This window comes from Doryrhamphus excisus, linkage group LG8 (genome assembly GCF_037039965.1).
Source record: "Doryrhamphus excisus strain RoL-2023G ecotype Guam linkage group LG8, RoL_Dexc_Guam_v1.1, whole genome shotgun sequence".
In the NCBI taxonomy this organism is placed as follows: domain Eukaryota; kingdom Metazoa; phylum Chordata; class Actinopteri; order Syngnathiformes; family Syngnathidae; genus Doryrhamphus; species Doryrhamphus excisus.
In genome coordinates this window covers 23,349,392-23,365,071 of record NC_136364.1, presented here as the reverse complement: position 1 = coordinate 23,365,071, position 15,680 = coordinate 23,349,392, and the positions used below count along the sequence as shown (strand labels likewise).

The 15,680-nt window shown below is 44.8% G+C and overlaps 1 protein-coding gene and 1 long non-coding RNA gene across 2 annotated transcripts in view; one reads left to right on the top strand and one right to left on the bottom strand.

Moving 5' to 3' along the window:
- Nucleotides 1–1,810: 1,810 nt before the first annotated feature.
- The window catches only part of epha4l (eph receptor A4, like), a 43,774-nt gene continuing 29,904 nt past the window's right edge, over nucleotides 1,811–15,680 (top strand). Inside the window, exons 1-3 of the mRNA XM_058080079.2 lie at nucleotides 1,811–2,081; nucleotides 3,645–3,712; nucleotides 6,143–6,806. Of these exons, the coding sequence (XP_057936062.2) occupies nucleotides 1,985–2,081; nucleotides 3,645–3,712; nucleotides 6,143–6,806 (829 nt within the window). The 5' untranslated portion in view covers nucleotides 1,811–1,984. The remainder of the gene's footprint in view (nucleotides 2,082–3,644; nucleotides 3,713–6,142; nucleotides 6,807–15,680) is intronic.
- On the bottom strand, nucleotides 7,171–12,534 carry LOC144899690 (uncharacterized). The gene is made up of 3 exons (XR_013628031.1): nucleotides 12,485–12,534; nucleotides 7,945–8,071; nucleotides 7,171–7,439 (listed from the first exon to the last, which is right to left on the bottom strand). It is a non-coding gene; the product is annotated as an uncharacterized LOC144899690 (long non-coding RNA).

Below are 15,680 nucleotides of genomic sequence, written 5' to 3'. Positions count from 1 at the left end.
GCAACAGACCAGGAACAACCGACTTAGCGGCAGCAGACCTGGAACAACCGACTTAGCGGCAGCAGACCAGGAACAACCGACTTAGCGGCAACAGACCAGGAACAACCGACTTAGCGGCAGCAGACCTGGAACAACCGACTTAGTGGCAGCAGACCAGGAACAACTGACTTAGCGGCAGCAGACCAGGAACAACCGACTTAGCGGCAGCAGACCAGGAACAACCGACTTAGCGGCAGCAGACCTGGAACAACCGACTTAGCGGCAGCAGACCAGGAGCCCAAACAGGAGCCCTAGTTCTACCTAATAATTCTACCTAATATTCACTAATGACCCATATATGCCTAATTCTCGTGTTCCAATGGAGCATTTGTACCAAACCATGGTCATTGGTCACCCCTTACAGTATTTGTTGTTTTGGTGTGGTCACCAGTCATTTTAGTCAGCAGGATTAGGCAATTAGGCACTTTGGCTAATAGTTCAGCCTTGGTGGACGACTGATCTCTACTGAGTGGATAAAGCAAATAAAACGGTACAAGAGTGGCCCCCGTCCTCACTTTGGACAGCCCTGTCTTAGGGGTCGCCATGGCATCAATAAAACCGCATTACTGTATGATTCCAAGCTGTAAGATGACATCATAATAGTTGAAAAGCATTGCCATTGAAGCCCCCCCCCCCCTTATGAAACCCCCCTGTCCCCCTAATGGGGCCTTGGGTTCATGTAATCTTTGCTTGCATCCTGCTGGCTGAGGTGTTTCATCATCAATAACACGACACCAAGTGATTGGAATCCCAAATAGCCGCTGCCAATTCCACAAAGTGGAATTCCCTGTCATATTAAGGAGGTCACAGTCCTGCTTGTTCTGCAATCCAATTTGGGGGCAGAACAGGCGTCAATGTGGCCGCTAGGTGGCGACCTCGGCCTGGTTCGGCTCACCTTGGACCAGCTCTGCGCTTGACTGGAGCCAGACAAGCCGCATCAGCACAGACGGCTGGTGCGTGGCTTTTAGGAGTTCTATGAGGGTCCTGTCAGGGTCCTATGAGGGTCCTGAGGGTCTTATGAGGATCCTATGAGGGTCCTGAGGGTCTTATGAGAATCCTATGAGGGTCCAATGAGGCTCGGTCCTGTGAGGATCCTATGAGGCTCCTATGAGGGTCCTATGAGGGTCTTATGAGGATCCTATGAGGGTCCTACGAGGGTCCTACGAGGGTCTTATGAGGCTCGTGTATGAGGATCATGGAGGGATGGGTGCCTACTAAAATCAAGTGTGTGAATTCTGCATAAAACGCATCTTTGTGATGTAGTTTATCCTAAATGCCACTCGATGCCCCCCCCCCCCCCAATGTTATGATAGCTTGTCAAATGTCACCAGTCCATCTCCATCCGGACATCCTTCAATCCTCCTACTTTCAGGAGGGACGGATCGATCCAAACACTGACAGTGTCGATACCAATGGTTGAGTCATACCGGGTAGGTTCTAGTACGATGATATCGATATTTTCAGTCTTATCTCTGATTTTTATTTTTTTACATTTAATGTGTTGTTGATGTTGTTACTTAGTGTATATTGTTGCATGTTTTTTGTCATGTTGCATTATTGGCTTGACTTGATTGTAATAAAAAGGAATCATTATTTCTTTTTAAGACTAAAGGAACCCACAAAATCATAAAATAGCATTTTCATGAAAAAACAAATATCGGTATCCCTACCCTGTATGCACCTGGTATCGTCTCGATACCAAGTCCCCTGTATCGCCGCCCGCCCCCCCCGGCCCCCCCTCTCCTATTTGGATTGACGGGGTCTCCACACGTCAGAGAAGACCCACCTCCAGCCTGTGGAGAGCCGAGTGGGTCTTTCGCTGGTGTCCGCTTCCATCCTTATTCCACTGGGGAAGAGGGAGGGAGAGAGCAGGACCCGAAAGGAAAAGAGGAACAACTTCCAAAAAAAAGAATAAAGAAGAAAGGAAAACTAGACGGAGGCACAAATGGCACTCATGGCGGGGATTTTGTTCACGGTTGCCTTTCTTGTTTCTGTGATTTCTACACTTGTTTCTCCCACTCGGACATACCCACCCAATGAAGGTAAGACGGCGTCTGGCGTGTACTTCAAGCTGGAAGTACACGGACACGGACACGGACACGGACACGGACACGCTGGGGAACTTTTATACTCTTTATTCCGGCAAAACTGCTCTCAACTGAAGCCTTTCCGACTCTGCACTTTGCGCATCAATTCGGATTCATGCCGGATTGAATTATTCTATTTATGCATTTTGGCCACATGGAGAGTGTGTACTTCGTAGACGTGTACATTTACTTGATACTTTACCGTCCAATGTAAAGTACTTGCATGCCATAATTCACCCGAAACGTTAGGATGTTACTCAGCATCGTCCCGAAGATTCCTGGGATTAGATTTGGACTTTTAATCCTAAAACCTTCATGGCATACTTACACCATGTTATAAACGTCATTGGGGATATGTACATACGTATGATATATAGGCAGATATAGATAGGCACATATAGATATATAGGCAGATATAGATAGGCACATATAGATATATAGGCAGATATAGATAGGCACATATAGATATATAGGCAGATATAGATAGGCACATATAGATATATAGGCAGATATAGATAGGCACATATAGATATATAGGCAGATATAGATAGGCACATATAGATATATAGGCAGATATAGATAGGCACATATAGATATATAGGCAGATATAGATAGGCACATATAGATATATAGGCAGATATAGATAGGCACATATAGATACGCAGAACGGCTGTTTTCATATAACAAATGTCATGCTTTCATAGAGTTAGCCATATTTTCATTCCAAATGTTGTAGTTGTTGTACCAAACAAACACAATGTTATATTTTGTATCCTGTTATATTTTCTATATGTTCTATATTTGATATTTGATATAGTTTTTAAATCAAAAAGTTAGTAGTGTATACATTGTAGTATCATATTCCAGTACATTTCAGCTTTTGCTTTTTGCATGGTGCCTTCTTGCTTTATTTTTCACCTTTTTTTGCTTTTTTGCTTATATGGTATTATTAACATTTTTGGAAAAAAGTGAAACGTTTTCTACCACAAGGGACTTATTGGAAAAAATCAAAAGAGTGCACAAGAAACACCTTGGTATTTTTATGTATTTATTTAAGTTGTAATAAGGATAAAAATGAATGCAATATATATATAAAACACACAAAATATGTCTATTATTATTAGTTATTCGTAACTTTCTCTGTCTTTGAAAATTCTGCTGTTTTTGTTTTTCTTTAGTTGTATTTGTACAGGAAAAAACAAACCTCGGGCCTTTAAATGCTGCCCAAACTGCACTTTGGACACCCTTGCACATTTCAACATGTATTAGTGTTGCAAATATAAATATAAAGTTTTTGGTCTTTGTGACATACAATGGTTTCCTCAGTAGCAGATATTAAGGAAATGGACAAAATCATTCTTTTTTGTTAATTGAATGAAACTCAATCAAAAGTTCTTATTCTTTGGGGTAATTTACATGGATACGTTTTTAATATGGCTCCTATGATATTTTGTTTTCCAGGCCCACGTTTGTCAAAGCTGAGAACGCGCGCTCATTTCTCCTGTTCTTGTTTTCCAGTCACGTTATTGGACTCCAGAGCCGCACAGGGGGAGCTGGGATGGGTGGCCAATCCGACAGAAGGGGGGGTAAGTACAGCAAACAAGTATCCCCTTGTGAGAACGATGCTCCCTTATTGTGCAAAATGAAAACAATATCTATTCTTCCATTGGAAGCATCTTTGGAAGAGACCACTAAATAAATACACAATGCTCTTTGGGAACTTTTTATCCGGATGAAGCCTTCCCTGGGATCCCAGATTATGTATTGTGTATTATGTGCTGTCTGCCTTGGGGATATCAAGGTACATTTACTGCGATCTTAAAGGTAACGGCTATCCTGTCCTATGAAGACCTTCTGGAACCCCCTTATAGTTCCCTCTCAGACGCACTTCCATTTCTCCTTGTTCCCCTTCCCTGTGACGGTCAGAGGGTGATCCTGCAGTGGGCGTCAGGTTTCCTGAATAGACGAGTGAATTGAATTGGCCTTTGTGGAGAAACTTTATATCCTTTTCTACCATAGCGAGGGAGGATTTGGGGGTAGGCCGGCTTGCTGCTAGGGGAAAGGTCCTGTGGAATGGATGAATACAGGGTAGAGTATAGAGTGCTAGTGGGTAGAGCGGGGTTCAGCTACCGCCACCGGAGGGGTTTGAGCTTTCCCTCGACGGGGCAGGTTGAAGCACGATTCCTGCTCTAATGAGATGTCTGCAGTGGCTTTGATGAGGTAAAAATGATGATTATGCGGTAATAATGTTTTTAGAACAAGGTGAGCCGCATGTCAGTCTGATCTTTGGTTGATTTTTGCAAGTCAGTTTAGTCCATCATCCAATCAGACAGGGGACCTGTGATGGGAACATACTCTGTTGGTTATTTATTATATGGAAAAGGATGACTATTTTGTGATAAATACAAACCATTAAATAACTAAATTGACTTTTAAAGGTTTAAATAGCAGACATCCTGCTTATTGTTCAATAAATGTCTTACTGTCTTTTCTTCCCCTTTGTAAGTTTAATCATGGGCTCAAGGTAATCACGTGATGCTTTGTGAACACTAAACAAATTTGTATCCATGGTGTTATTTGGAGAGGATGAACCCAGAGAAAAGAGAATTCCAGTTTTCAATAGGCCATCGGATCACAAGGAAATCATTGATAGGTCCTGACTGCCTCAGTATTTACATTTACATTTACATAGTAGTATTATTTCATCCACTATTACATCTTATTCTCCCACTTCCCTGTTAGCAGGTAAAGGTGGAACCTTAACTCCTCAATAAAAGTTGGCAACATGAGGGAAGCAACGTAGTGGAAGAGCATATTTATCATATACTAACTACTGTATGGCTGTACCGTATGGCTGCACGCTGGTGGGCATGTAGGCCACACAGTCAGGAGATCGGGAAGACCTGGATTTTCCTTTCTCCGCTTGTGTGGAGTGTGTACTCCGGTTTCCTCCCCCATTCCAAAAACATGCTAGGTTAGCATTCATGCTATGAATGTGAGTGTGAATGGTTGTTTGTCTATATGTGCCCTGTGATTGGCTGGCCACCAGTCCAGGGTGGGCCCCGCCTCTCGTCCAAGACAGCTGGGATAGGCTCCAGCATGCCCGCGACCATAGCGAGGATAAGCGGCATAGAAAATAGAAGGATGGAAGTAGTGTATGTTTTGACCTTATGGAAGCTTTAAATAAAGTTGTGTATGATAAGGGACCAAATTGAATGTGACAGGTGAAGGGTTATCCTTCACTCCTCAAATAATATTATTATGGTTTTAATGCCCGCAGCCAAGCTCTGGACAAGACGCATGCTGTGAAACACCGTTTGAATCCTTGGAGGTAGTGAAGTGAAGCTACGTATATCAAGAAGGGAATTTGATCATATGTAAAATAAAGGAGGCCCTGACAAAAACCCATCCCGCCATACTGGGGGATGTGATTCAGGCGGCCGCCATCCTGGTTTCCTCCTACTATGACATGAACGTGTGTGTCTCAGCCTCCAACGTCTTACCAGGTATTCATATGTAAAGCAGGCTTACGTATATGAGGCTATTTGCATGGTTCCAGACAGCAGCCATATAATCCTGCTTTTTGGCTTCTGGTTATAAGTATTACTCCCCAAGTAGCTGAAGAAAGGCATCACTTAAGCATTTTTGTAATTACACATTTCCTCTCTCGCAGTCAAGCAAAACCCATGAATATCAATATCGCTATGGGTGTGAATTTGAACATAACACGCCTATTAGGTGCAATTCATAAAATATGCATGAAGTTTGGCCATCAATGAATGGCTCTGCTGAGACTGATGAGTTGACTAATCTCCCCTGCGTGCTCTTTTGCCAAGCGTGTGTAATTCCAGACATGAGCAGCTCATACTTACGTATGTACAGTGTTGGCATCATAAATATCATTACTTCAACAATCATTGATTGGTGTACTTAAACTTGCATAAAATTGGAGTCATGTGATCTCACAGATAGTCCAAAGCTCTCTGGTAACCTTTTTGGTGGTGGGCTTTTTACAGTGGGAGGAGGTGAGCATCATGGATGAGAAGAACATTCCCATCCGGACGTACCAGGTGTGTAACGTCATGGAGCCAAACCAGAACAACTGGCTCCGCACGGACTGGATTCCTCGTGGCGGTGCCCAGCGGGTCTACATCGAGATCAAGTTCACCCTTCGAGACTGCAACAGCCTTCCCGGGTTGATGGGAACGTGCAAGGAAACCTTCAATCTTTACTATTATGAGTCAAACAACGACAAAGAGCGCTACATTAGAGAGAACCAGTTTGGCAAAATTGATACCATCGCTGCAGACGAGAGCTTCACTCAGGTGGACATCGGAGATCGCATCATGAAGCTCAATACGGAGGTGCGCGATGTCGGTGCGCTGACTCGGAAGGGCTTCTACTTAGCCTTCCAGGACGTCGGCGCGTGCATCGCCCTTGTGTCGGTCAGGGTCTTCTACAAGAAATGTCCTTTGGCTGTGCGAAACCTGGCCCAGTTTCCTGATACCATCACTGGAGCAGATACGTCCTCCCTGGTGGAGGTTCGCGGATCATGTGTAGATCATTCGGAGGAGAAAGAAATTCCAAAAATGTACTGTGGAGCCGACGGAGAGTGGTTGGTGCCCATCGGAAACTGCTTGTGCAACCCCGGATTTGAGGAACGCAGTGCGGAATGCCAAGGTAAGAAACCTTCCTTGCGTTTTCCTTTACCCTTTATTTGAGTACCAAATGGGAATTTTCTGCAATGGGATTCCATCTTTGATGACTTGTGACGACAAGATGAGGCCAGGAGTTTGATTGCGGATGGTATAATCCAGTTTTAATCCAGTTTTAATCCAGTTTTAATCCAGTTTTAATCCAGTTTTAATCCAGTTTTAATGCGGTTTTAAACAGATACGAGCAGGAACATAAGCAGGCGTGAGATGGAGACAGTTGGGCTGTTTATTGGGGTGAAGACAAGTCAAGACAAACTTATGCCGATTCTGTCACAATAGTCTACTGGTGCACCCCCCCCCACCCCCCAAAATGAGCACAAGGCCTCAGCAATGGGGGTCATGGGCTGAGCATGGGTGATTAACAAGGAGGCCGACAAGGACGCCTCTCCTTATTTATGAGGCGGTCTTTATCTCGGACTAATTGCATGCCAAACAGGACTGGTGATTTAGGGCTAGCTTCTAGCTGCTTGAGGGAGCCCCAGCAAAGCCATCCGAGTGGTCCCAGATGGTCCTCTGTGCCTACATGTGCTTGTGCTCACCCGGGAAAATCAGGTGATCGTCCAGTCTTGCTGGGTTTTGATGGCCAAGGCCAGGTTACCTACCCCGGTGTTAAGAACGTGAAAAAGAGAGACTGTTTTATTTCATTCATGTTAAATATTCTCATGGATTCCAGAGACAGTATATCAACAAAAAATCAGAAAAAAACTACAAACGAAGGTGATAATTAATTTAATCAAGCACAAAGTGACTTAGTACTTGGTGGAGGAACCAAGTACCGAAAGCAGTGGTCGGTCAGCAGGAGGGGTGTTGGTCCAAATCCTGAAGGTTTTGATTCTGTTCCTTGGATCAGAATCTTAAATATGATTAAGGGCCGGTTCTTAATGTGCTTCTTCTTCAACCACTCCTTTTTTTGCCTTGACTGTTTGTTTTGGGTGATTGTCAAGATGGAAGCCCCAACCACAACTAGCATTTAGCGCTCTGGCTGAGGTTGTTTTCAATCTGCGGACATGACCGCATTCATCGGTTCCTCGAGTTTTCCTGTACCGCCAACACAGATATAACCTCAAAATGAATCTTTGGACGGTTGGATTGGATTTACATACCTAGATTATTCCCGTTCCCTCTTGCTTGTACGCTGTTGCCAGTCAAAAGTTTGGACACACGTCCTCATGCTTTGGAAACTTTTGACTGGTATGTTGACTGGTTCTACGTTCCATCCATCACCGGAGCCTGCGGAGCAGAAGAAGGGTGATTGTTATCTTGAATTTCTTCTGTTTTTTTTATTGCTAAAGCTATTTTCCAGAACAGACAGGAATAATTTGTTTGCTGTTAGGGATTCTTGCTAGTTGACAGAGGATCATATACGTACGTATTTCACTAAATCCAATGAAAACTCGTGCGTTTTCTGTCTTTGTTCAAATTCAACAACCATAAAACAAAGGTCTGTAAGGTTGGTATATTCCATAGAGGATGTATTTTCCCCGCCATCCAGCATCTTTGTTTCATTTGTTTTATTTAGAAGCACCATTGTTACTTAGATTAACACGTTTTATGCAGTTATTTTTACCATTTGATTTGGGAAACACAATACTGTAGTATATACTGCAGTATATACTGCAGTATATACTGCAGTATATACTGCACGCCTGCTAGCTAGCAGCGGTGCTAGCGGTGGCCTGGGAAAGTAAACGGCAGTGAGTGAAGGGTTAAAAGTTACATACATATGCGTGCGCGCGCGTGTGGGCGGGGTCATAGAAGCACCTCAGCCTCCGGTTCCCAGCCCAGGATGAATGGGCCCTCCTCCATCATTGTTTGGGGCAGTGTGGCTGGTGTTCCTGGGTGGGTGTGTGGGGGTCCCGGACCATATAGTAGTTGCATTCTCCACCCCTGGCAGAGGTCAGAGGTCATCCCCTCCCGCATCCATCTTAGGCTCGGTCTGACAGGGTCGCAGATTCAGGATTGATTAAGACGTCAGGGATTTGACAGCTGTGTAGAGTCCGTGTCTGCACTGGAGGGGGGCCTCGGCTGGCGAGGGTGTCCACTCCAGGCTCAGACGAGAGAGGGGCAACCGGGGCGCTGAGGGCCAAGGGGCCACTGAGTAAAAAAAACTTTTGCATTTCCCTGCTCCGTTGTGGAAGGGTGGGGGTCAGGGCATCCTCTCGCTCCTCATCTGGTGAGGGGGTTCGTACTTTTAGAGGACGTCGATGTGCTGCTGGGTGAGGGGAGATTAGTGGACTACATATGTCACTCTGGGGCGACGGTAATCACAATTTGTCTGGTCAGGGAGGGAGAGGAGGAGGATGAAGGGCTCTGGCATCAATTTGACTTCCACGTCGGCATCATGTTTGTTTTTAGGAAAAGGAGCCGGCTTTTTCCGTGTTTATATGCAAGCTGTTTATCTCCGAGCTGTGTTTGTTGAGGACGTAGTGCGGTTGAGGCGTGAAGGTGACAGACCTTTTAGACGGAGCTGTCAGCTCCCCCACCAACCCCTCCCACGCTCACACATGCAATTCATCACCAATCAGCACATCCTGTATCATCGTTAGCATCGCCTCAAATGCAACAAAGCTAATAGTTTGCATTGAGTCGACATCGTTTGGAGTAAACAAGGTTTGTTGAATGGCTCTTTTAGTCTAAATCGTGATAGTTTTCCATCACAACAAAGTTGGATGTTGGTGCGTGATTGTGTGTATCTGTGTGTGTATCTGTGTGTGTTTTGGGGACACGTTTTTATCTGAGACACCAGTGAAGAGGTTTTAGGGAGTCCATCCCCTTTGCACGTTCACCCCCGTTGTCTCTTCATCTGATGACAGCGTTAAATATGCACTTGGGAGTACAATTCCAAGTTCACCACCTAATTCTATTTCGCCTGATGGTCCCTGGTGGCTTCATGTAAACAGACTAAGTCCTCCAGCTCCTTCGTCTTTAAATGGATGTGTTTGCCACATGTCTCTTCCGCTAAACTGCCTCCATTTTCCTTTTAGGATGCATTGAATTTGAACGTACACGCCGTTCTGCCTGTCCATGTGGTTAGTGGTGTGGCGGTTTGACCTTGGCTCTATATTGTTATTGTTTGAAGGGATAAAACACAATGTGGAGAATCTTTTGCACAAAAAGGCATGGTGTACGCCTCTGTGTGATAATCAACCTGTTGTGCAGAAAACACTCACAATACTTTAGATCAGGTCAAATTCCCTTCAGCTGTAAAGTCGCTGTGCATTTGTTCAGCCAAATATCCTCTCCCCCTTTTTGTGAGCGGTGTATAATACAGTCAAGTAGAAGCTTATTTGCAAATATGCACTGCAGATGTACACACTCATTAGTATGCGTTAGCACACCCGCATAGACGTTGAGAGCAGAGCGGAGCCCAGCAGTGGAGGTGAATGTACTCATCACTCACCCCGCCACCAAAGGGGCTCATTTCGTGCTGCTGAATAGACACAAAGATTTCACCAAAGCGACAACATTTTTCACCTAAATCCTCCACTGCACCTTCTTTAATGCTGAAAAAATCATTTAAAGTATCAAACTAGCGGCTTTTTTCTCCTCTAATAGAATTTCCCCTCTAATGCACAAATCTTTCCTTGCCTGGTCAAAGAGGGAGGGGCGACGCGGGTGGTGGCGGTAATTCAGCCATCATTAGCTAAGGTGCTGAAATGCTTTTCCTGCATGGCACGCCGGCCTGCCTCGGCATTTGTTTCCTTCACAGTTCCTGACACTCATCACCCTTCTCTTTCTCCTGGCCGTGCCCTGTTAAGGGCAGGAAGCCACCGGTGATGGAGCGTGACCCTGCTTGATGGCTTTGCTGCTCCCACAGCGCCGGCTACAGAGCTTAGGATGTGTGTACACTGCCAAGCGTAGTACCCAAAGAAAACACAAATCAGAAGAGTACATTTATTTGAAATATTGGGAAAAAGATTTCGTTATATTGTTCTAGCTGCATTTACTGCCAACATCAAGCTGACAGCACAGAGACATGGTTCATGGACTGGTATCAGAAATAAATGACACTGATATCGTTACTGGATCGACCCCGTCCCTCCCCTTGACAGTAATACGTATATTATCACCGCTGCCATCTTTTATTAAACACAGCATAGAAAATGTCCAAATTCAAAAGCCACGGCTCACTCACTGCACCTAAGATGTAATTAAAGGGGGCCAGCAAACAAAGCTTTCTAGATCTTCCACAATCTGCACCTATTCAGCTGTCATTTTTTGGATTTCGTGGTTCCTGTGAAAACGGTCAGTTTTAATGTGTTCCACCCACAGCCCGCCTCCAGGCACGCCCACTCCCGCATGCATGGAAACATGAGTCGATAATACCCAGCTGTGCCTGATGGTGGCGTCGTTAGGAATCGTAAACAAATGCGGCTTTACGAGCTTGGGAGAGGTTGGAGGAAGCAAAGCTTGGGGGAGGGCTGACAGCTATCTGCTTACAGACACGTCCATATAAGGATGTCCGCCCCTCTGTGACATCACAAAGGGTGAGTTTTACCACGCCTTTTGAAACCGAGCGTTTTGAGCCATCCCAAACTTGTTTGAGGGCTCACCATCCTCATGACCTGAAACTTTGGCATTGGTTAACACAAGAATACAACATTCTAACAACATTTATAGGTCAGAAAAGTGGTAAAGATTCATAGGTCTTTGAGTTTGTATAGTGGTACAATGGTAGGGAAAACCTTTCACTTTTTATACAGTAGATCATTTATTTTGCTCGTGATGGACAGCATAAGCCAAGAAAAATAAAATATTGAGTCAAATTAAGCAGGGTGATGAACCTCCTGGGTCATTCTTGAACGCAAACATAAAAAGTAGAAGATAACGATCCAGTCATCCTCTGATAAGTCTCACTGCCATTCATTAGTGCTCATGCATATCATTTCCTGTCCGTCAAACACAGTAATTGACAAGTGCATTTTTATGCAAACACCTTTGGCATATCTAGACCGATTAGCACATCACAAATTTGACAACTTCCATGATGGATGTTTACCCAGGTGCCGGCTCCGCATATGTTGGGGGTACGAATATGTCATCATTTCACCCTCCTCTCTTCTCCCGTATTCTTTTTTGAAAAGCATCCTTTTTGATGGGTAGAGGGAGCGGTTAAAGCAGTCAGCGAGCCAATTAGCATGTCAAAGGACCCTGAATCAATACCCGGCTTCAGCATCACAACCCTGCAGCTCTTTCAATGCCCCTTCAATGCCGTTCTCCCGTTCCTCCGGCTGTTTTCCTCCGTCTTCCTTCATTTTATCCCGCACTCATGCACACTCTTCTCCTTGCTCTCTGGCCCCTGCCTTTTTCTTTAGCTCACACTAAATTCCCCCCTCCCCTCTTTCCCCAAAACCCCTTTCTCCCTCAGTTGCGAGATGGCAAGCAGAGGAGGTGTTTATAAAGAGAGATGGACTGATGTATAGGCAGAGAAAGACGGACATAGAAGGAGAAGTGGAGGGCCATCAAGTAGGCATCATGGGCTATTTTAGAGAGAAAAGAGGCCTTTTTGGCCAAAAAGTGCTGAGAAGATGGAGGAAAGGGGGGGGGGTGTAGATGAACACAAACCACGAGGGCAAGGTATGCTTTAGTGGTCAATTCATCGTTACACCTGCTTTGTAAATGCAGAGAATGTTTGCGTCTTACCTATCATGTCGTCTATATTCGCTTGGTTGCATCACCTTCTGTTGGTGTTGGTGTTGGATCTCAGGCGGCAGACAAAGGCGTCCGGCAGCTCATCAGACGCATGGGCGACTCTCGCTCCCTGACAATGGCCGGGTGATTGCAGACACCTTCAAACGGCTACATCTGTCCCGAGTTCCTAACCGGATGGTCTTGGTTGCTCATCCGTTTCCCTCCGAGGCACAGATTCGGTGGCCAAATCAAAGGCTGCTTCGGGGCAATCAGTTAGGTCTTATGACAAAAAAGCCTTGCAATAAAGGAATGCTCTGTAATCTGATGGGCCCTGGCACAGGACACGGGGCCAATTTTAATTAGCTCAAACCCTATTTATAATCACGGCAGTGCTTGGAAATGGCACTGTGGGTAATTCTCCAAGGAAATCCTAGATTTAAATGTAAGGAGTGTTCAAGTTTAAGGCCATTTGGTAAGCCAATCTAATCGCCTTGTTGAAGAACGAGTGAAAAGAGTAAGATGGTTTAACCCTTCTGACAGACACGTAGCCATATTTGATATTTGTGGAAAGTATATATTAATACAGCGCTGCCTTGGTTTTGTTATGAATTTGTTCCAAAAGCTCAGACCAAATCAGAAAAGTATGAAAACTGAGGCAATTTTTGTCCATAGGAAATAATACAAAACATTACAGCAACGTTTAGGTTGCTTTGTTTGGACACTTGATTTTGCGGAATGTTGCAACACAAACTGACTATTTCTGTACGATAACCGCAACAGTTTTTGGCGCAAATCTTTGATGAAAACTGAATCATATATACGGTAGCTGGGGCACGCCAGTAGGGATCCACAGTATATATTTACACTTGCGTTGGGAGACTGGTTGACAGTCGTTATTTGCTTTGAGCATGACAAAACTGAGATGACAAAACTTGGTTGTTTTTATTCTTTGAAATCAGTCAAACTCATCATCCTTTGTCCAGACTAATTTGATGGGGGCTACAGTAAACCAAGATAGCTCACGTAACTAACACAATGGAATGTACTATTGATCCTCTTACGTTGCCACGTACAAGAAACATTTTTTTTCAATTTTCAAACCTTTTCAAAGAAAGCTTTATTGTTGGAACTGCCTTTGCTAGCCCTTTAATACCTGGATTACATCAAACTTTAAAGTCCTAAATCCATCTCAAGCTGCGTGTTAGTAAAAGGACCTCTAATGGGAGTACATGCGTTTACATACAGCATGTATCATGTACACGTATGGCAAACGTGCACGGACGCGCCTCAGGGTTCCCGTGCAGCGCAGCCTCACTCCAGGCAAGCTGCAAATGTCATTTGGTATATGTAGGCTCTCAGCAGCGGGGATCCAAAGCTGCGGATCAGTGACCAAAGGCAGAGGTGTGTCCATGCGAGGGCACGTCTCTGGGATTAGAAACCATGATCCCTTCTGATCCTCAGTGAGCTGTCAAATACTGCTGGAAGGGGAAGAGGAAAGACACAATCCCTTGCAGGCACACGGTCGGAGGAGGGACACGGAAGAAATAGGCAAAGAAGGAGGCATTGGAAAATAAGAGAGTTGCATATAGTGGTATCCAAGTACAACATTGATGCGTACATGTATGTGTACAGGATGTGTGAGGATGACGATGATGAATGGACTTCTGTCTAGTTGGCCTGATAAATGACCGGAGATGTGAAAGGTGAAGTGGGGGGTTATGGGTATTGATAGTGATTGCTCTTTGAACAAGCCTGCTGTAGTCCGGTCTTGACCTGCAGTGGCTGTGGACGCTATTACTGTCACCATCACGTTATGTTTTAGGTTAGCTAAGCTGGAATGAAGGAATAAACGTGGAATCCTGGTTGGAGTATTCCGAGAGTATGCCGGCACCATTTTAAGTGCTAGGGAGTATGCCTCCACCACAGCGATGACCTCAGCCTCGGACAAAGACATCGGAGGGTGTGAAGATTGACATCAGAATAGGTCAAAGGGTAAAGCGGCGACAGTCAACAGTCACTGGGTTGACTTGAACTTTTGAGGAATAAGTCACCCAAGACCAATCTGATGTACAAGGATCCACATATACGTACACAGAAGTCATAAATGCAAAGACACAATGAAGTGCAAAGCACACGGAGAGCCATGCACACCCTCCCACGCACGATGTTAGGTGCTTTGGGGCCCCAGACAGGCTGTCGTCTGCAGGCTGCACGTAGATTACGTCAACAAATAACCTAAAAATACCTTTCTTTTCAAACTTGAGTCAACTTAGTCCGACTCTTGAAAAGCCACCCTGCCACTTCTGAGACGTGGATCATATGAAACCTGTCCCTGGGACCACAGTCTGGGGGTTTTCAGTTGTGGTAGTTTTATACTGTGCTATGTTATGTTATACGTAGGCAGCGTGTGAATGGTTATCCGTCTGAAAATGTGTCCTGTAATTGACTGACAGCCAGTCCAGGGTGGACCTTTAGCCATCATCAGCTGGGATAGGCTGAACAACATACATGGAAAAATGGATGCATGGATGATTTCTAGGTGAGCTCGTGCAGGTTTTGCAGAAATATTGACATATGTTTGTTTTGTAGTTGATCTGCAACTTTTTCTGGACGGAACACCAGAATCAACTTTCATGTTGTGTTATGGAGTTCAAACAGGCACATCCATTTATTAGTTAGGTTTTACTTATTAATACCTATTGTGATTATGACAGGCTTAGCTGGTCATATTTAGCGAGCAGTGACTTTATAAGTTGTGTAAAGTTGATTTGTAGTCAAAGTGAAATCATTCCATATGTGACTTTGTTGTATTTGGCCAGTGGTTTGGTTTGGACATGTGGATTACGTTTGTTTACAGAATTGGATATGAGGCCCCTTTGAGAGCGCCTTCCAATCGCTTCCTCTTCCCCTTACCTATTCTTAGTGTGTGTTTGTGTGTGTTCTCACACATCCTCCCTTTTCCTGCCCCATTCTCCTTGACATGCAGAGAGTGGAACGTTTGTCTGTCTCCATTGTTTGCGAAACGTGTGTCCCGCAGTGTAACTCCATTAGCATACTCATCTACCTCCTAGCGCCCTGTTTTGTTTGTTTATGATTGAATTAAGATGCACTTCTTTTCATTGTAAACAATGCCAGGAAAGCATTTAACTGTACTGCCTAATCAAAGACACGTCCACCTGTGTCCCATTAGTACCCCCCCCCCCCCGAG